Raw genomic sequence first — 22546 nt, 5'->3', positions numbered from 1 at the left:
TCGGTTCCGAAAAATTTTAACATGCTTATTAAATTTATAATACTGTTTTGAAATTCAAATAAATACAATATTTTTATAATTAAGGGAAATATAACGTAATTTACTATAACTAACACAAGATTACCGCCATGTGGAGTGTTGAGTCGACCGCTATTGTTCCGATCGTCGTTTCAGTCAATGGTCCTTCTCGCGAAAACCTTCGACAGACATCTTCAGAAGCTTTCGGTTGGTTGTTGGATTAAAGATCTGATACAGAAGCCCTGACCGTGGCGTTGGTTGTTCAGTCATTCAAAAGCCCTGCAAGCGGAGATGAAATTTTTTAAAACAAAAAAAATATATATAAAAGACAGTAAATTATAGATAATTAATTTTTTTAAGTGCTTGTTGTCAGATAGACTGATCTAGCACACAAAAAATTTTGTCTTTCGACAACTTATGGGGTTCAACATGCTAAAGTGCTCGATTCTATTATACTTTTTTACTGGGAATTACGTTAGCGCGATGTAAGTTCGCCGCCAACAGTAACTGCCGCCATCTGTTTTCATATTATGAAACTAAATCTGGGAGTGTAGACAGTTATATTTGAGGTCAGTGGTGTACTGACTGCCTCCCTGGCGCAACGGTGAACACTGTGAATTTAAGTTTGAGGTCCCGGATTCGATACCAGACAGAGACAATTTGAGATTTTATAATTTCTGAATTTTGCATGGGCCGCGGCTAGCTTCTACTCTGCCGACAATGACTTGCCCCTAAGCGATTTAGCATGTTGTTTTAGTGATGCCCGTTTACACGAACGATGAGCAAGGCAATGCTTAAATAAAATTAGTAAAGCGTAAACATCAACTGTTTACCAATAGTTAAGAGTTGGTGAAACGATTTTTTTCTATAGACCTAAATCATTAGGCATTCGATATAGGCGATGCCTAGATGAAGTGGGCGTTAAGACTAACTAAAACAACATGCTTAACTTACAAATGATAACAAACACATTCATCAAAAAAATATTACGTTCCCTGGGACCTCATTAATGTTACCAAACAAATGAGTTCGCAACATCTGTAAATAAATAATAAAATAAATGAATATATACTACGACAATACACACATCGCCATCTAGTCCCAATTTAAGCGTAGCTTGTGTTATTGGTACTAAGATGACTGATGAATATAATACACATAAATACTTATAATATACAGATTAACACCCAGACACTGAAAAACATTCATGTTCATCACACAAACATTTTCCAATTGTGGAAATCGAAACCCACGGCCTTGGACTCAGAAAGCAGGGTCACTGACCACTGCGCCACTCGGCCGTCAGATCTATCCTTTCAACAAAGTAAAATATAAAAGAGCCATTGCTACATAATTAAAGAGTTTATCATATGAGGATACCGAATAAAAAGGAAACTCTTATGCTAACAAAAATTGATTTATTTGCATAGCCCCGGATGGGTTTTATTTAATTCTCAAAGTACGCCATACACATACACACACATACAAAAGACATACACCTCTAGGAACTAGCGTATTCAGCCCGCTTCGCCGGGCTAGATTTTGCTTTATTTTATTGAAACAACAAACTTACATCATTAAATTTTTAATTAAGTCTCATAATATATTAAATCATTTATATCTCCCCGTATTTAATCTCTTCTATTCTCTTCTCTAGCGGGTGAAGATCTTTATCTACACCAATGTACACCCAACAATAGAATATCATCATAGTAAATAAAAGCTGTATTGGCCAGTTTGACAGTTGACAGTTCAAAAATAGGAGTGTTTTTCTAGAAAAGGTCGGCACCTGCATATTACGCGTTACACTTGATTTTAATTTTGCATGTGATGTTAGGGCTTTATCTGATTTTTTTCAGTAAAAACGTATGGCAATGGTTTAATCAAAATCTATTAGCGTTTCGGTTTCACAGATTAGTTTCAGAGACAGTAAATAATGTACCTCTAAGGCATCTGAAGTATTATTTCGGTTTTCATTTACACGTTCCATATACATATATTTATTTAGAACTTTATGCATAATTTATAAGCAAAAAAAATATTAAAAACCTTAGGAGGAAAAGGCACCGAAGCTAAAACACAAGCTTTCTCAGTTTAGCTTCAGACGTTTCTAGTTTAATAGTTAATAACGGTATCATGGATGCCCCCCCCCATCCTATAAAAAAACTATTTACTAAATCATTTAAATTTTAAGATTTTTTTTGAGAATAAAAAAATATGGTGCCTACTGTTAATTTATAGGGAATTAAAAAAAAAAAAAAAGATCTTTGAACTTACCTACAGACTGCAGGTCCCATTTACATTGGTCGATATGATAACGACATTATAAACAAGTGCTTCCTATCGGTACACCCGAAGAAGCACATTCAAAAATATAATTTAAACCAAAAACTACTTATCGGGTTCGACGTTGCATATGTGCTCGGAGGTATTATACTTTTTCACTGGGACTTTCGTTAGCGCGATGTAAAGTCGAACAGCGCCATCTGTCGTCGTGTGAGGAAAGTAAATCTGGCTGTATAGACAGTTGTTTACGTATAAACTGACTATTGATGATAACAAAGCCTGAGTATGAATTGTTCTAATTTGACTGTGGGATGGTGTTAACAAAAAAAGCCGTCTAAATTTGTTTTGGCCTCTTAGACCATAGCGCGTTTGGAACCAACCTAGATTTAGTTTTAAGTTATCGAATGTATAACCATCACTTCCCAATAATGCTAATAATATATGTATGAATGATTCATATATTGACGGCCGATTGGCGCAGTTTGCAGCGACCCTGCTTTCTGAGTCCAAGGCCGTGGGTTCGATTCCCACAACTGGAAATTGTTTGTGTGATGAGCATGAATGTTTTTCAGTGTCTGGGTGTTTATATGAATATTATAAGTATTTATGTATTATATTCATAAAAATATTCAACAGCTATCTTAGTACCCATAACACAAGCTACGCTTACTTTGGGGCTAGGTGGCGATGTGTGTATTGTCGTAGTATATTTATTTATTTATTATATATGTGAACTTTTTATTCATAGGTCATTATGAATAAAAAATTTCTGAATTTGAATTTGACATGTGAGGTAATTGATTGGCCGCGGCTGCCTAACTCGTATCAAACAGGAGGTTTTACAAGAAAATAACTCAACGGATCTTTTTTTTTTTATAGAAACTTCAAAACGGCATCGTAATAAAAAAAAAAAATTAAGCTGTTTAATAATTAAAAATACATTGATGTTTGCAGCTCATTACGCTAATATTAATTGTTGAAGATTTTTGTACTCAAGAGGGTTGCACATAACATTAACATTTAAAGGAAAAAGAATTATAAATATTATCTTTCTGGCTGAGCAATAAATTTTGGAAATCTATGAACTGGACCCCACGATACAGGTTGTCTAGTGTGGAGCCCACAGTTATAAATAAAAAGAGGCAAATATCAGTATAATGTGCATTTAATATTGTGTGTGTGAATTTATGTGAAATTGCTTTAACTTTTGTTTTTCTGTATCCTATTCTTTTTGTTGTTGTATTGATATTTTGTAAACGTGATAATGAAATTAATTATTAACCGACTTCAAAAAGGAGGAGGTTCTCAATTCGTCGAAATCTTTTTGTATGTTACCAGATTACTCGAAGACGCCTGAACCGATTTGAAAAATTCTTTTTTTGTATTAAAGGGCATACTTTCCTTTGTCACATTTAAATTTTAACGGAATCGGTCGAGCGGTTATTAAAAAATCAACAATAATGTAAGCCAAAGTAGCAAATTTTTGCCTATAAAGTTTATTATTTGGCGTGCGCTGAGAAAAGTATTGATGATACATAAAAAATATGTCCTACATGATTAAAGTACTCATTATTACCTACAAAAAAGTCCGCGAGAGAAACTATCTTATCATATTTTGGTCACAATTTGTGTTCAGGTTGCCTTTTTTCCAGATCACTTTTAAAGGCCGCTTTTCCGCCCTAGCACTAAGTACTATTACTGTTTTCATTGTGTTTTCCCTATTGTGTTGTTGTGCAATCAAGTTTTTCTATTTTATTCTAAAATTTGATTAGATCGCCGGTAGAAACAAGTATTATTTGCTTTTAGTTCCTGGGCGTATGATAAAGTCGGTTTTTTTTAATTTATTAGAACCACATTATATTATAAAATACCTATTCACTTTAAGATAGTACTTGTAAAAAGAAAAGACAGGGGATATAATGAATCTGTCCACCTGCTAAAGCGCGTGAACATGGAATTGAAGAAGTTTACCCCCGTTTATTATCATTCACAATGGTAAAAATATAATGAAAATAATACGTATTAGCCGGCACTATGATAAAAATATAGTGAAAATAATACGTATAAGAAAAAAAAAAACCTTACAGGAATACCGAATAATTATTACGGCAAGAGAACCACTAAATATATGCTACCTACATTAATAAATGAACTACCCCTAACGTTGAGAAGTTCAGTGACGGAGAGTAACGTAAAACGCATTCTACACAAATATTACCTTGAAATAAATCGAACTTAAAACTTTTAAACACAGTATATAAATAATAAAAAAAACAGTAATTAATTAAAATCTAGAATTAAAAATTAGAATAAATTAAATTGCAATTAAAAAATAATTAAATTTCAATTAAAATTAAAAAAAAAAAAAATAACCTTAGTATTTTACTCTAAATTCTTATTTTTTATGTCCACAGATATGAAGCTGACCCGAACGTGAAGATGGTGGTGCTTCTAGGAGAAGTGGGCGGAGTGGAGGAATACCACGTGTGCAAGATGATGAGGGACAAGAAACTGACCAAGCCACTCGTGGCCTGGTGCATCGGGACCTGCTCCGGTGAGGGGTTCATCTACACTGATATTCTATCATTCATCATCATCAACATCAGGTTTCTGACGCTACCATAGACGCACTAGATACTCCTTATAGTTACTGCATCCCTGGTACCTAACTAGTAACCGTCGACGTCGGAACTCTATGCAAACTCTAGATACATGACGAATCATCATCAACAACCCATTTCCGACCCAGTACAGGGCATGGATCTCCTCCCATAATGAGGAGGGGTTAAGGTCGCAATCCACCACGCTGGACAATGAATCATCATCATCGACCCAGTACAGGGCACGGATCTCATTTCAGAATGAGAAGGTTTTTGACGCTATTATAGACGCGCTCGATACTCCTTATAGACACTGCATCCTTGGTATCTAAGTAGTAACCGTTGACGTCGCAACTCTATGCAAACTCTAGATACATGATGAATCATCATCATCGACCCAGTACAGGGCACGGATCTCATTTCAGAATGAGAAGGTTTTTGACGCTACCATAGACGGGCTCGATACTCCTTATAGTCACTGCATCCCTGGTACCTAACCAGTAACCGTTGACGTCGCAACTCTATGCAAACTCTAGATACATGACGAATCATCATCAACAACCCATTTCCGACCCAGTACAGGGCAAGGGTCTTCTCCCATAATGAGGAGGGCTTAAGGTCGCAATCCACCACGCTGGACCATTGCGGATTGGTAGACTCCACACACCTTTCAGAATAGTATGGAGAACTCTCAGGCACGCCGGTTTCCTCACGATGTTTTCTTTCACCGTTGAAGATATTTTAATTGCTTAAAACGCACATTACTTCGAAAAGCTAGAGGTGCGCGCTGGGATTCGAACTCGGTCCCACGAAAGTGGTGTCGAAGTACTACCCACTGGGCAAGACTGACTTGGTTGCCTTTAAAAATCACTTTACAAATAAATTATAAATAAATAAATAAATATACACAATTCGTTATCCGGCCCCAAAGTAAGCGTAGCTTGTGTTATGGGTACTTAGATGACTGATGACTATTTTTACGAAAAATATAAATAAAAAATTATAATATACAGATAAACACCCAGACACACAAAAACATTCATGTTTATCACACAAAGGTTTTCTAGTTGTGGGAATCGCCTTGGACTCTAAAAGCAGGGTCCTTTTTTTTTTTTTGATTTGTTTGCAATAAAGTTTTTCTATCTCTGAATAATAATGCTCGTTTCAGACATGTTCACGTCGGAGGTACAGTTCGGGCACGCGGGTTCGCTCGCGGGATCCGCGCTGGAGAAAGCTGCGGCCAAGAACGCGGCCCTTGCTGCCCACGGGGCGGTCGTACCAGACTCCTTTGATACGCTGGGTGGTGCCATTAACAAGGTAACAAAAATAAATTTTCTGATTATGTTTTAGTTATTTATGCAACTGTTACGTAATTAAATAGCTCAACGAGTTGCGAATCTGAATTGGCAATGGGCACGTAACTCGGAGAACCGATGAACGTTGAGGTCACAAGGTGCTGGAATGGAGACCCCGCACCGGTAAACGCAAGTTTGGTCGGCCCCCAACGAATTCGACAGGCGACATCAAACGAGGCTACGTTTTATGAGCCCCCTCAAATCAAACCAAATCAAATTAAAAGAACACATTATTGTACACCATATACAAAGCATTGAAAAAAATACAATTGAAAGAAAGAAAGTAAAGGTGCAATTTATAGGTGGCCTTATCGCTTAAAAGCGTTAGGGTGTACTCAAAATGATATTTAAATATTAAAATAAAATATACTTCATATAATACACATATAATATAAAACATTAAATAGTATATATGCTTTTAATAATATATACAATATTTATTTATATGTCATGAAGAAGCCAGAAAAGTCAAGAACAGAAGAAAACAATAAAAAGTAGTAGTTTAATCTTCAAATTGTAAGTTTAACAACGATGTGTGTTTTGTTTAAGGTGTACAAGAAACTGGTGTCCGAAGGCAAGATAATTGTGAAGGAGGAGATTGAACCCCCTAAAGTCCCCATGGACTACGATTGGGCAAGGGTGAGTACTTTGATCAAAGTCAAAGGCAAGCAAAGCCTCCATTTTTGAAGTGGAAAGTTTGTTCTTTGCGTATTAAGCAATTAAATATATCTCCTAAAACCAACAGCTAAATGCAAACCTCACTTCCAAAAATAAAAAATATTGACTAGTGCATGCCAGTACATTTATGAAGGTGTTGTATTCAAGAGGAGAGTGCAAGGTTTTTTTTTTTTAAAACATTCATCTGCGCAGTTTGGCAAAAGTATTTTTAATGTGGCACAGTTTATGGCTAAGTTTTGCAATAAATTACCGAAAGAGCCGAGTGATAAAAATCTTAGTATATATTAAAGCTTAAATATAAATTAAAACAATATTTTATTGAAAAATGTTATTATTCCGTATATGTGTACTTTACTGGTACTTAAGGCCTAAATTAAATTAATTATATATATGTATATATATATAGCATCGGACTTAAAATTGACATTGTAATTTAATTAACTTATATATTTGACGTAATCCAAATATAAATGTTTTTAATTTTTTTTTTAAGTTAAAATTTGCATGCATTTAAATCGTCTTAAACATTGTTCTGGACTCAGAAATCAGGGTCGCTGCCCACTGCGCCAATCGGCCGTCAGTTGGTACTGGGTTGATGGTGATGGTGTTTTTTTTTTAAATTCGCACTTATTAGGTTTTTGCTAAATCACCTATTTGTTAGAGATTATGCAGATAAGATGGCAAAGGGCTAACGTATAAGGGGTTATGATAGTTATATTAAACTGTTTCTACACGGCATCATACCGGAACGTTGGCCGCACTTCTTTACCGGCTTGCCGGTTGTACCCAGTGGCGTGCACTGGGTTTCTTACCAGGGTATGCATACAGCAGGAAAATTGCATAAAATGGAAAATATCCTCCTCTTACATAGGCTATATTTCAATTTTTTGGTATGCAGTGCTTTTGTACATGTATGAAGTGCACGCCAATTATACCTCACGGCCAAAGCCTGGGAGGCTAGATCAGACCAAAGAAAATTCAGAAAACACTACTCTTAAATTTACGCCTTCGTATTTACTTCTTAGGTTCTTAAGCTAGGCTTTAGAATTCGAGTATTAAAAAAAAGCTTGGGTACTTATGTACATGCTTTCGAAGTTATAACTTGGCGTATTAAAATGAAAATATTTTCAAAAATTTTACCATTCTTCTTATTCTACGTTTTTAGAAAAAACGACACTACTAATAGAAAAAAGATATTTAATGCCATGAAAGTTTTATTATAACGCGTTATATATAGTTAAATGAAGTGTATTTAAATATCACAAAACAATATTTCTACATAGATAGATAGATAAAGTCTTTATTGCACAAATTAAAAGCGAAAACAAGAAATAAAAGTAAAATAAAAAATAAATTGTAATAGAGTATACCATAAATTCTTTTCCCATAAGCCAGTGCTGCCAATAATTCACAGCTTCTTTTATTGCTAGACATTCCAGATATATTGCCTTCTTCTTCTTTTGTGATTCACTTAATTTTTTCGAAAAATAAGCAACTGGTTTACCATCCCCATTTTTATCTTCTTGTTTAAGCACTGCTCCCACTCCTTTGATACTAGCATCGGTGTAAATTTATAATATTACTTGTTTATAATACTCCCTTCAATGGGTAGTTGAAATAAAGACGATATTGCGTTTCTGTGAAAATACAAGAAACAACATTTAAAGCCCTTACTTCAGGTCTTTAAAATCAAAATAATTTCTTCTTAAACATCCTTTTCTTTATGTCACTTATCACTGTAAAAACATTGGTGACTTTCAGAAAAGGTTCGATATATGAACTCGAGAAAAGAGTTCTTTACATATATATAAGATGCGCAAAGGCGGTCTTATCGCTTTAAGCGATCTCCTCCAGACAACCCTTTATGGTAGAGAATTAGGTTATCGAAAACGGGATAGTGCAACCAGCGATACAATTAAGTTAAATAAATATAATTATAATATATACAATTAAAGAAATGTTATTGGTCATAATAAACATAATAAAGTTTGGAACACTAATGGACTCGTTATCGGACAATCAAGTTTCACTCAACATTAAAATTTGAGATTTTTGTACAATTGAATCAATTAAATCACCGGAATGAGCCCGCAGACATTGACAATTCAAAGTCAAACCTCATAGCTAACTTCAGGGTGTCGGCTTTTTGGGACGGTGTGCGCGCGCATCGTAAAAATTTACACTCATCGTTTACCCTAACGCGCTCAATAACTTCAAAAAATAATTTTTCATTTGTTTGTATATTCACAGAAGCTGGGAATAATCCGCAAACCAGCGGCTTTCATAAGCACGATCTGCGACGAGCGGGGTCAGGAGCTAAGCTACTGCGGAGTACCCATCAGCGCGGTGTTGGAGCGACAGTTGGGCGTTGGTGGCACCATCAGTCTGTTGTGGTGAGTGGTGTTACTACCATAGCGCTGTATCTTATAGCCCTAAGCTCAAGGATTCAGCCTCCATGAACGATGTTCGCGTACCTTTTGATGTGGCAGGTCAGAACATAGTTTTTAAACCCACCAATGACTACTTTGCGGAAATCCATAATTCTTCTATCTATCTATCTTTCTATATATATAAAAGAGAAAGTGTGTGGGTATGTTCCGTAAAAGCTCCGAAACGGCTGGACCGATTTCAATGAAACTTTCAGGGAATCTCCGGATTGACCTGGCGAGTAATCCTGTAAAGTTTGGTGACGATCGGAGCACTCCTATTTTTGAACTGTCAAACTGTCAAGTACAGCTTTTATTTACTATGATGATATTCTATTGTTGGGTGTGCATGGGTGTAGAAAATGATCTTCATCCGCTCGAGAAGAGAATAGAATAGAATGAATACGGAGAGAAATAAATGATTTAATATATTATGAGACTTAAATTAAAAATTTCATGATGTAAGTTTGTTTATTGTTGTTTAAATAAAATAAAGCAAAATCTAGCCCAGCGAAGCGGGCTGGGTACGCTAGTATATTATGAAAATGAAGCTTAATTTGCTATACACCGCGAACAGCAGGAGAATCTGTATGGTGTAATTTATAATTTCTTATACTCCACACCAAACTGATCTTCGGAAATGTACTCTCTACGCACGTTTCGCTCCGAAACCGGAGCATCCTCAGGAGATGTTGGCTTTACAATGAATAATTGTTGCTTAACATTTATTCATTGTAAAGTATAGCAAATTAAGCTTAATTTTCATAATCCACCAATGACAGTAAAAAAAGATCGCTAAAATAATGTACATATTTGTCTAATGATGTATTATGATTCATGTGAAAAACGTATTTTTTTATATTCTAAGTGCGGTTTGTATTTATTTTCAATAAATGAAGCTGTAATATTAAGACGTCACGTCTAGGTAAATATAATTTTGTACCGCTTGAAATTTGAAAAAAGCGGTAATAGCCCAGTTCGAACTTTTACATGACTAATTTTAAACAATTTAAATATCACTTGCTCCAACGTTGAAGGAAAGCATCGTGAGGAAACCTGCATACCTGAGAACTCTCTATAAAGTTCTCAAAGATGTGTGAAGTCCACCAATACGCACGTGACCAGCTTAGTGGGTTACGGCCCTAACCCCTTGTCTGTGAGAGGAGACCCGTGCAGTGGGCTAATAATGGGTTGATATGATGAACTTTGAAAATCTCTGAGTATATCAAGTATTTTGTAACTATCCGTACTGAATATTTTATTATCAATACAAAAATCTATAATCTTTAGCTATGGAATAAGGACTTACTCCCATAACTCTGATATGCTTATGACGTCACGAGGGCGGCCATGACACCCGGTGAGCGTTTTCGCTATGGAGGGTAGAGGTAAGGAGAGTCATCTATATGGGAGAAAAGTTGAAAAAGTGTCCAGTTGTATGCGCTAAATAACAGTTCAAAAATCCTCCACAATGGCGCTGGTGGATGCACAGGGTATGGTATGAATGTAGCAATCGTAGATGAATTGAAGTATGCCGAGTTAAAAAATTTAATGTCATTATCGACTTAAGTAGTTAATTATTGAGAATTTCAACAACTTACGTTGTACAAAATATTGTGGTAAATATAACCTTACTTCCTTGTATCTCCATACTTCCTTGTTTATTTTTCAAGCCTACTCTAACAATATTTATATTTGGCGCTTCTTTTAAGAGTTACCCACCCTGATGCAAATGTGGCGCCATCCCAAAGTCCACCAATCCGCACTGGGCCAGCGTGGTGGACTACGGCCTGACCCCTTCTCATTGTGGGAGGAGACCTTTGCCTTGTAGTGGACCGTAATGGGTTGAGATGATGATGATGATGACATAATTTGACGGCCGATTGGCGCAGTTTGCAGCGACCCTGCTTTCTGAGCCCAAGGCCGTGGGTTCGATTCCCACTACTGGAAAATGTGTGTGTGATGAGCATGAATGTTTCTCAGTGTTGGGTGTTTATAATATGTATATTCTGAGTATTTATTTATATAATTCATAAAAATATTCATCAGTCATCTCAGTACCCATAACACAAGCTATGCTTACTTTTTGGGGCTAGATCGCGGTGTTTGTATTGTCGTAGTATATTTATTTATTTATTCTATAATCAGATTTGTGTACGCAGGTTCCAGAAGGAGCTGCCGGACTGGGCGTGCAAGTTCTTCGAGCTGGTGCTGATAGTGACGGCGGACCACGGGCCCGCGGTGTCCGGCGCCCACAACACCATGGTGACGGCGCGCGCGGGCAAAGACCTCATATCGTCCGTCGTCAGCGGCCTGTTGACCATCGTGAGTGCATTTCTCTGTTTTTTGACAGCCGATTGGCGCAGTGGGCGGCGACCCTGCTTTCTGTGTCCAAGGCCGTGGGTTCGATTCCCGCAACTGGAAAACGTTTTTGTTATGAACATGTAAGTTTTTCAGTGTCTGGGTGTTTATATGTATATGATAAGTATTTATGTTTATTTTATTCACAAAATAATATTCTTAATATTCTTCAGCTAACTTAGTACCGGTAACACAAGCTACGCTTACTTTTGGGCTTAGATGGCGATGTGTGTATTGTCAAAGTATATTTATTTATTATTTATTTGTTATTCTACGTTTTTAGAATAAACTAAACTGGCAATAGAAAAAAGGTATTTAATACGTTGAAACTTTTATTTTAACGCATAGTTAAATAAAGTTGACTTAAATATTACAAAAAAAAGCTACATAATTAAAGAAATGGACATAATAAACATAATTAAAGACTCTATAACTAAAAAAAGATTAATATAGACTCATTATCGGACAACCAAGTTACACTGAACATTAAAATTTGAATATACTGAATCACCGGATTGCGCCCGCACACTGACAATTGAAAGTGTACACTGTCAAACCTTATAGCTAACTTCAGGGTGTCGGTTTTTTGTGACGGTGTGCGCGCGCATCTTAAAAAAATATTCGCATAATTTTTCCCTAACGCGCCAAAAGAAGTATAACTTCAAAAAAGGTAATTACTATTAACGTTTTCAGGGAGATCGTTTCGGCGGCGCGTTGGACCGCGCGGCGTTGGACTTCTGCGCAGCGTACGACCGGGGCCAACACCCTCAGGAGTTTGTCAATGAGAAGCGCGCCAAGGGTGAACTCATCATGGGCATTGGACACAGGTGAGAAACCAGAAATCGAGACTAATATATCTATATGTATAATGTATATGTATAATAATAATATAGCAAAAATGTTTATTATGAAAATTACGCTTAATTTGCTATACTACGCGAATAGCAGGAGAATCTGTATGGTGTTATTTATAATTTCTTCAATGTACCCTCTACGCACGTTTCGCTCCGATACCGATATTCTATCACAGGCACGTGTGAAGCGTTCATACATATATGTTTACATTATTGTGAGCTGATGGGGATAACTGCATTCGTTAGCTTAAAACTAATGTGAGAGGGTTCCAAACGCGCACTGGTCTAAAAAGAGCCCAGAACAAATTTAGCCAGGTATTTGGTTTTGTTATCACCATCTCACAGTTGAGTTAATATTTAGCAATGAAGTTAGAGCATTTATACCCGAGCTTTTTTTATCTTTTTTTTTAAATTGTTAAGTACTTCCTTAATTTAATCTGAATGCTGTAACATTTTTGAAAATGTGAAATATTCATACACCTTTAAAAGGCGGCCTTATCGCTATTAATCGATAAGGCCGCCTTTTGTATTACTACTTCTTTCGATGTTTCTGTTTTTGTTATATTTTAAATATGTTAATGTTGTGGTATACAAATAAAGAGTTTAATAATAATAATAATACACCAACTGGTAGAATCTACTGGATTCTATGTACCTACATTCTTGTGAATAAATTATTATTATTACGTGTTAGCCTTAACATTATAATAATATAAATTATTTATATGTGGGCCCCATTGAAGTTCCTCCTTTTTCATGGCGTTTCAAAATTTGATGTGCTCTCCCTCGTGTCGCAGGGTGAAGTCTATCAACAACCCCGACTCGCGAGTCCGCGAGCTGAAGGCGTACGTGACGTCACGCTGGCCCGCGTGGCCAGTGACGCGGTACGCGCTCGACGTGGAGGCGATCACCACGCGCAAGAAGCCAAACCTGATCCTCAACGTTGACGGCATCGTTGCCGCGGCGATGGTGGACATGTTCCGGCACTGCCAGCTGTTCACACCGTGAGTACCCGTCAATAAATAAAGTTCAAAAAATTCAAAATTTATTTAAATTCATAAATTAAATAAATAATAATAAATATACTTTGAATAATTTTTACGAATAATATACATAAATACTTACATAAACAGAGATATCGTGTCGTGACTGCGCATGCCACGAGACGTAGTGAGCTCTGAGATAAGCTATCTTTTGCATATCATCGTCATGAGAATAGAATAGAATGGTATTGTTCACTGTTTACACATAGAAAAGCAGTTGACAAGGCCTAGAAAATTATTCATAATAGTACACCCACAGCCGAGCGTACAATTTTAGTATGCGTAATAAGTAAAAAAGAAAAAGTTTTTTTTATTCCACTACAAGTCAGCCCTTGACTGCAATCTCACCTGGTGGTAAGTGATGATGCACTCTAAGATGGTAGCGGGCTAACCTGTTACGGAGTATGGTACCTAGTAATACCCCTAATCGGTTTCTCGTATCGCACTGGAACACTGAATCGCTTAGCGGCACGTCTTTGTCGGTAGGGTGGTAACTGGCCAAAGCCTCCCACCAGACCAGACCAGAGAAAATTTTGAAATTATAAATTCCGAAAATGCCTCTGCCGGGAATCGAACCCGGAGACCTCCTACTTAAATTCACAGCGGCCACCGCTGCGCCAGGAAGGTCGTCAAAAGTATATTCACATTGTAAAATCAATGTCAATATTTAAATAAGTATATAGTCATATCAACCGATTACCGGCCCACTACAGGGCACGCATCCAGATACCACCACGCTGGCACAGTGCGGACTGGTGGGCTTCACACACCATTGAGAACATTATGGAGAACTCTTACGTATGCAGGTTTCCTCACGATGTGTAAAAGATTGATATGATGAATACTTTTACACATGGGCTATCGGAGAACAGTCCAATGGCGCTGGAGTGTTTTTTTTTTTAATTTATACTGCGCATCGAAACTCACTAAGTTCGAGAGGTCATAATGACAGACTATAACAGTATTATGTACCAGAATAATCTATGGTTTGGATGTATAACCAACGCTTTGACCAACAGGGAGGAGGGTGACAACTACATCGCGATGGGCTCGATCAACGCCCTGTTCGTGCTTGGCCGCACCATCGGACTGGTTGGACACTACCTCGACCAGAAGCGTCTGAAGCAACCCCTATACCGCCACCCGTGGGACGACATCACCTACATGTCGCCCCATAACTGAACACCCCGCCATGCGCGTACCCAGGAAGGGAGGGAAGGGGGGGAGGCTAGTATAGAGAAGAAATTTCAAATTGAAATTCAAAATTTCTTTATTCATGTAGGCCTATCACAGGCACTTATATAGCGTTCATATATGTTTAAATAATTGTAAGGGGACGGTGATAACTTCGTACGCCAACCTTAACCTAAAGCTACGAGAAAGACACAATTATATCTCAGGGGAAAAAATATAAATGTATCTTCTACCGCAGCTTTATCAACTCTCAGAGCACTGGCGCACAAGTGGAAATAAAATCCAAATAATATTCCATGATCCTTTAGCACGGTAATTATATAGCTTGTCAGGGAATATAATATTTGTCTCCTGCCTTTGCTAGACCTGCTGAAAATTTATAAACTCTCTTAAAAAATGGGCGGGCAAGCTACAGACAGACAGACAAAAAAACAGTTTTGGCTTCTGTATCGATTTTAGCCTATCTGAAAAAATCTCACTTGCCCCTCCCCCTAGACCAGAAGCTGGTTACGCCCATGCACCGAACCATTACATCACTAGTGCGTTAGATGGCTTCCTTGGGAAAAAAAAAATTAAATAATATCTCTGACATAACCATTGTTAAAAAATGTATCATGTACCAGTCATGAGTGTACCTTAATCTATGCGAATGCTGACCGCCAAATGGGTGACAATAATTAGCTAATGCGAACCCCTGTACTGCCACCCGTAGGACGACAACACCCCACTATTAATTCACTAGAAAGTTGGTGTTCTTGGAAATAAATTATCTCTGTCATCAGCTAAGATCTTGTCCCCGTTTGAAGCGCCACATATGACATACGGAGTTCTCTGGAACTAATGTTGGTGTTTATAGTAATTCAAATTTTAGTTCGTTGGACACCCGTACGTTCATATCCATAATGTCTATGCTAGCGACGAACGCCGATAGTGATAACAGCTTTAGCTAATACGAACCCCTGTATAGACACCCGTGGGACTTGACCATCTAAATGTCACCCCATAACTAAATTCCCCACATTAGTTGCATTTTTAGATGTCAGTTCTCGAAGAAAAACTAAATAACATGATGTCATCAACTCTGGTATACTTTGATCCTATTCTATTGTATAACTGTCTCGAATTATGCATTTTTATAACTGTTCCCGAACTTTCGTCTCGAGAAAACAATATTTTGTGACAACGCCATCTATACAGTGTATTTGGTAACATTCAAAATCGTTTACGATAAAATAATAATATAATAGTAAAACTGTGAATTATTTCTTTTAGCTTATAATATTTAATAATTGTTTTTTTTTTATAAAATAAAAAAAAGTCATTGCAGGTCTTTAAAAATACGTGATACGTTTTTATATGCTTAATTTGATTTAAATAAGTTTTTATTTCAGATGAAAATTACTTGAAACTGGTAAAAAAAACTGTGTTACATGGAAACATAGATTAAAACATGTTTGAACTTGAGTTATATAAAATTTGAAAATTGATAAAATATTATTGACTTAAATTAAAAAATATATAAACAATATTATCTGTTCCTATCTATTTTTTTTTGTAATAAAGATCATTCCACATTTGCGTGATTTTAGCGGCAGGAGACACTGATTATGATGAATAAATATGACATATTGTTGTTATTACTGAGTGAATATTACTATAATAAGGTCACAAAATGTGTAATGTAATTAGTTTTAGGAGATAAGTTATGGTATAATTTATTATAATGACAGTTGACATATTTCTATTAAAGTTTTTAAGGATTTTTTTAATTTTTTTTTTTATATATACCTTCGACACTAAAAAAAAACAATATTCCATCAAACAATTTTGGGTTGCATGCCCAGTTTAATCAATATATATACATACATTATGACATATATATTTTTTTTTAATTCTCCAAGACGGTGGAACAATCCAAACAAAAACTGACAAAGTATTACTATGCATTGGCTCAGTTACCAATCGAGAAATAAAGGCCGTTTAAGCTCTGGAAACTGTGGTGGTGAACTTTTAAAGAGAGCAAAGCTGTTTATTTTGTTGCAAAGAGACATAAAATTCCAAAACACACATACAATTTCACCATTACTTCTTTAAAACAAACTTTAAATATGTCAAATGTCATATAATTAATATAACATTATTAATAAAATAGAGGGTTATGTTTATGAACTATTTTAAGTACATATTGACGGAAAAGTTTTTTTTTTTTTTTTATACAATAGATAATAGGTAAGTGTACTTGACTCAGATACGTGTCTACTATGAATTTAAAGAAGATTCACGATTGTTAAAAAAATATATTTTAAAGTGTGACAAAGTGACTAAAAAAAACTATTTTTCACTATCTAAAAAAATGAACAAATTAATTTACCTTACAAAAATTTTATTCCTTTATTTAAATAAGCCAGGCTCTAAAAAATCGTCCGATATTTTTTTTTTATTTGAGTTTTGCGAAGGTTAGGAAAACGTATAAATTTATGTCTGCAAGGGATGAACATGCTGTTATTTGCTTTTGCTAACCAAAGCAAAGCGTCCAATCCGCATCTGCAAAAGAATACCAATCAGGAGACGCGTCAGTTTAAGCAAGCCCTGTGATTGGCCGAACATAGAACTAAAAAATAGGCCAAGACCATACTTTACTCCTTTGTTCTATAACCTAATCTATAGATGCTATCTGCATTAATATGTAGCGAAAGTTTTTAGTCTAACTGACATATAAACTTATAATTACAACAGCACAAATTGAAGTATATTAAATTCATAGAGAATGCACCATATTTTATTAAAAATATATGTAAAGTGTTTAGAAATCTATAAAGTTATGTGGGTTGTTAGAAATTAGACGTTGAAATGTAATAGAAAAGAAATTATTAAGCCACTAGTCCAGTGTAAACAGACTCGCGGTTTTTTTTTATATTTAGAATGTTTTAATTATAATTGCAAAAAGACACAACTTATCTTTAGCTAATGCAGATACTTTTTAAGCAAAAAAAAATACAACAACGATTAAATATTTCACTATGTCGCTCTATTTGTTATGGTGCTCGAACACAATAGTAATATAACATGATAGCATTTTCTTGTTATATTTTTGTAAAAACATCACTGGTGTTTAGGCAATGCAGATACTCAATACATAAAAAAAAAACAACGGCTCTATGATTTCTCGCTATATCATTATTTGTTATAGAGTTACAACACGCTAGTTATATAACGTAATATAACACGTAACATTCTCTTCGGTATAATTGCTTTGAAAAAACGATAATTTGAACTTTTTAAGCAAAAAAATAACACTACTATATTTATTTAACTGTATTACTTGATTGATTATGATGATGGAGCTCCAACACGATAGTTATATAACGTAATATAACACGATAACATTATCCTCATTATAATTTCAGAAAGAAAAAAACTATCATTTAAACAATGCAATTACTTCAGCAAAAAATAACTAGGCCGACTATATTTTTTTTAGTATATTACTTGATTGTTTATGGTAATTACATAACCATAAACAATCTTATCGTGTTATATAACACAGTTGTTATGTAACACGATAAGATTATTTTAATTATAATTGCAAAAACAACACTTGTGGTAATGCAGATACTTATTAAGCGAGAAAAAAAAACAATGTTTCAATGTTTTCACTCTATAATTTATTGGTTATGGTGCTCCGACACAGTAATTATATAACGTTATATAACACGATAACATTCTCTTAAGTAATGTTGCAGAAAGACACAACTTTTATTAAAGTAATGCAGATACTTCATAAGAAAACGGTTAAATGCCTCCACTCTATTGTTTTTATGGTGCTCTAATACAGTAGTTGTATAACGTTATATAACACAATAATATTCTGTTAATTGTAATGCAAGAAGACAAAACTTTTGTTTAAATAATGCATATTTCCAAGAAAAAAATTTAAAACGTCAAACAAGTGTATTTATATGACGCATACAAAACATAAATTAAAAAAAAAAGATTAATGAATATTTTCACTCTTATTGTTTATGGTGCTTCAATACAGTGTTTATATAACGTTATATAACACGATAATATTCTGATAATTATAATGCGTGAAGACAAAACTTGTGTTTTAATAATGCAAATTTCCAAACAAAAAAATTATTTCGTCCAATAAATGTTTTCACTCTTAAACTTTAATACCCAAAAGTTTTCAGTGACCATACCTTGAAAGTCTCAAGGTGGCAAAACTTCATTACATTCTAAGTAGAAGTGTTAGCGAATATTGTTTAATCTCTTTAATTTATTGTAACTAATTGTGACAAAATGGCTTGTTGGGAAGTATCTGTAAATATTGGAATTTGTCAACTCATTTGAATACTATAATATATTTTTTTTATTTAATTCTGTTTGTTTTCTTTATTCACCACCACGAGAGAGTATTGCATCCGGAACGCTAAATCGTTTCGCGTCACGTCTATGTCGGTAGGGTAACCACTAATCAGCCACGGCCAAAGCCCACCAGGCCAGACCAGAGATAATACAAAAATTATAAATTCTTAAATTGCTCGTGTGGGGGATAGAACCTGGGTACTCCACTCCTAAGACAGTGTTCAATACTACGACAGGGAGGTACGATAGAAACACACAAACCTAGAATTAAGACTATACAGAATCCTCGTTCAGTCATTGTTGTATGCAATGCATTGTGTCCAATAACAGTGACAACCCGCACGTCTCACTTTACATCCGCGAAATGTTGCTAGCTCACATTTTTTTCCCATTTTCCCATTTTATGGTGCATGCTTAGAACATTAGGGGTAAAATAATTACTGTCAACTGCTAAATGGCATGAAGTGACAACCGTTTTTTAGAAAAACCGATCTAAAGTGTAGTGGTTTTTGATGTTTCAATATAAGTCGTGTACAAGGTTTCTGTACGTTCTTTGTTCTGTGCGCACAAAGCAGTGGGATGTTAAGGTGCTGAATAAAGCTGCTAAATGTGATTGAAGGAATATAATTGATATTCTCGGCACAGTGAGAATGGCTAAGCGCTGAGTTGAGGTCTATCTCAAAAACTTTTTGGCGTATAAAAAAAAAGTTCGGAATTTTTATGTACCACAATTTATGCAACGTGTAAACGAAAACCGAATTATTACTTTGCATGCTTTAGAGGTATTACTGACTGTCTCTGCGACTTATAAAAATAAAAAATAAAATAAAATCAATTTACTTCATTTTTTAAGAAAATTCAAAACATTTTTTAATATAGTTTATTTACATTTAAGGTACCATTTCGTTCGATAACTTTTTGCCATCTTGTAGGTAGGGACATAATCCCATTGCTATAGAAATTTTGGGGCTTCTGATCAAAAAAACCGCGACAAGTAGTTATGGCTGTCCTCTCGTGATGTTAACCCGACACTGCCTACAGAGTTTTTTGAAGCCTGACTGGCCTTTGACCACGACTTTTTTCGCACGTACTTGTCGTACATGAACCACTTCTCATCACCAGTTATCAGCTTCTTCAAAAATGGTTCGGTTTCATTACGTCGTAATAAAGAATCACAAATGAGTACACGCTTCATTAGGTTTCTTTCAGTGAACTCGTGAGGTACCCATCCAGCTGTTTTGTGTACCCAGTTTTTTTCAAATGCGCCAAAACTGTTTTGTGTTCAATTCCCAGTTCTTCAGCTACGTTATAACTACTGATATGCCGATCTTGCTCTACTTTTTCAAAAATGGTATCCATTTTATCCGTAATAGGGCGACCAGAGCGAGCTCTTTTTCATCAAAATTTCCGGATTGAAAACGCTTAAACCCAATCTGTGCTACTCTCACAGACGCTGCACTAGGTCCATAAACATCGCAAATTTTAGTTCGCGGCTTGCGACCTTTTTTGTAGTAAAATTTTAAAGTGTATCGAATTTCTTCATTAGATTCACTCATCTTCACAATACGAAAAACAAATAAAAATCACACATTTTCCTAATTTGAATCTGGAATTATCTTATTTAAAATTTAAACTTTTAATGATACCAAAGAGCTTCTATTACATGTTCATACATACTATAATGCAAAAAGACTTGTTCCCCAACCTATTAGATTGATCTTTCGATTAAGAATGGCGCACACACTTCTTCTATTACTCCACAAACTCCACAATTTGGCGAATACGACTTCTTCATTAAAAATTAAAATGTAAAATTTTTCACCATCGATTCAGGAGATTGCCCAGACCAGTGTGCGCCAGCCTTTAAAACGGTTCGCGTGACTCGGCGAATATAAAAAGTTTTACAATGATATTCAGTTTTCAGCATTCCTTTCAGTAATTCAGTTAGCGCTCAGGCTTCGTGCCGCACGGACGTGTCGACAACCCGCTGTTGCCTTAATACACGCGGCTTTCGTAAATGTAGACGATAATGCTTTGTGATAGGAGACTATGAATTAATTATTTACCTATAAGTATATTTTAGTTGAAGCGGTGATAGCCTAGGTGGTAACGCTTCGACTTTCCTTTCGTGGAGACCGAGTTCGAGCCCCGCACGCACCACTGACTTATCGAAGTTATGTGCGTTTTTAATTTAAGCCATTTAAATATCATATGCCATGAAGTATAACATCGTGAGGAAACGTGCATGCCATGCATGCCAACGAGATCTCCATAATGTTTTGAACGGCGTGTAAAGTCTACCTATCCGCACTTAGCCAGCGTGGTAGACTACGGCCTAATATCTTCTCATTCTGAGAGGAGAGTCTCCACTTGATAATAACTGAAGATAATTTTAATGCTTTTTATCGATCATGTTTTTATTTATTCGAGACTTTAAAATTAAAAAAAAATCAAAATTCATTTATTTTAAGTAGGCCTAATATGAGCACTTTTGAAACGTATCTGTTTGTAGTGACTCTACCACCGATTCGGAAGGCAGATTCTACCGAGAAGAAGCCGGCAAGAAACTCAGCAGTTGCTCTTTTCCAACATCAACAATTTACATTTTAACATTAATTTTTCTATCTTGTGAGAGATTAAAGCGGAGTCGGATGCTTCCAAGCAACCTTGTCATTAAGAAATTCATCAATTTTATAGTAACCTCGCTGTAATAAATGTGTTTTAACATATTCTTTAAACTTATGCATTGGTAGGTCCAAAATCACTTTAGGAATCATTTTATAAAAGCGTAAACTCAATCCCACAAATGACCTGACATATGAAACTAATTTATGACCATTTCTACTGAAAAATAAAATCCGAAAAAACATTGTCAACACAAATAACAAAAGATTTCTCATTTGTTAATATAATTTTTAACCGACCTCAAAAGGGAGGAAGTTCTTTTTTTTATGTATGTTACCCTATTAATCGAAGACGCCTGAACCGATTTGAAAAATCCTTTTTTTGCTTTAAACGGCATACGTTCCAGGTGATCGCGTTTACATGTTATCGAAATCGGTTGAGCTGTTATTAAAAAATAATGTAACCCAAAGTAACATTTTTTTTTGTTTTTTAGTTCCTAGGCTTATGTTGAAATCAGTTTTTATTTTTAATAATTTTTAAACTCACGGTAATTGTTGTTTAGTCTAAGGCTGCTATGAAAGTCTATTAATTCAATAATTCAAAGACAATTAAATAAAAAATACCCCACCGCTTTGTGGACAAAGGTAATTTAAAATGACATAGTAATTTCACGGAACTGAACCACAATGGTAAACGGTAGTGTCCCATGAGAAACACTCGTGGCGTTTGCATATTTTA

At 35.4% G+C, this 22546-nt stretch overlaps 1 protein-coding gene across 2 annotated transcripts in view; it reads left to right on the top strand.

Moving 5' to 3' along the window:
- The window catches only part of LOC120635481 (ATP-citrate synthase), an 83177-nt gene extending 68263 nt beyond the window's left edge, over nt 1-14914 (top strand). For both annotated transcript variants that reach the window (XM_039906504.1, XM_039906505.1), the window contains exons 17-24: nt 4719-4858; nt 6073-6221; nt 6809-6898; nt 9188-9330; nt 11526-11688; nt 12418-12551; nt 13376-13582; nt 14641-14914. In XM_039906504.1, coding sequence (XP_039762438.1) covers nt 4719-4858; nt 6073-6221; nt 6809-6898; nt 9188-9330; nt 11526-11688; nt 12418-12551; nt 13376-13582; nt 14641-14803 — 1189 coding nt within the window. In that variant the 3' untranslated portion in view covers nt 14804-14914. The remainder of the gene's footprint in view (nt 1-4718; nt 4859-6072; nt 6222-6808; nt 6899-9187; nt 9331-11525; nt 11689-12417; nt 12552-13375; nt 13583-14640) is intronic.
- Nucleotides 14915-22546: the final 7632 nt, after the last annotated feature.

This window comes from Pararge aegeria, chromosome 26 (assembly GCF_905163445.1).
Source record: "Pararge aegeria chromosome 26, ilParAegt1.1, whole genome shotgun sequence".
NCBI lineage: Eukaryota > Metazoa > Arthropoda > Insecta > Lepidoptera > Nymphalidae > Pararge > Pararge aegeria.
This window is presented reverse-complemented; position numbering and strand designations above follow the sequence as displayed.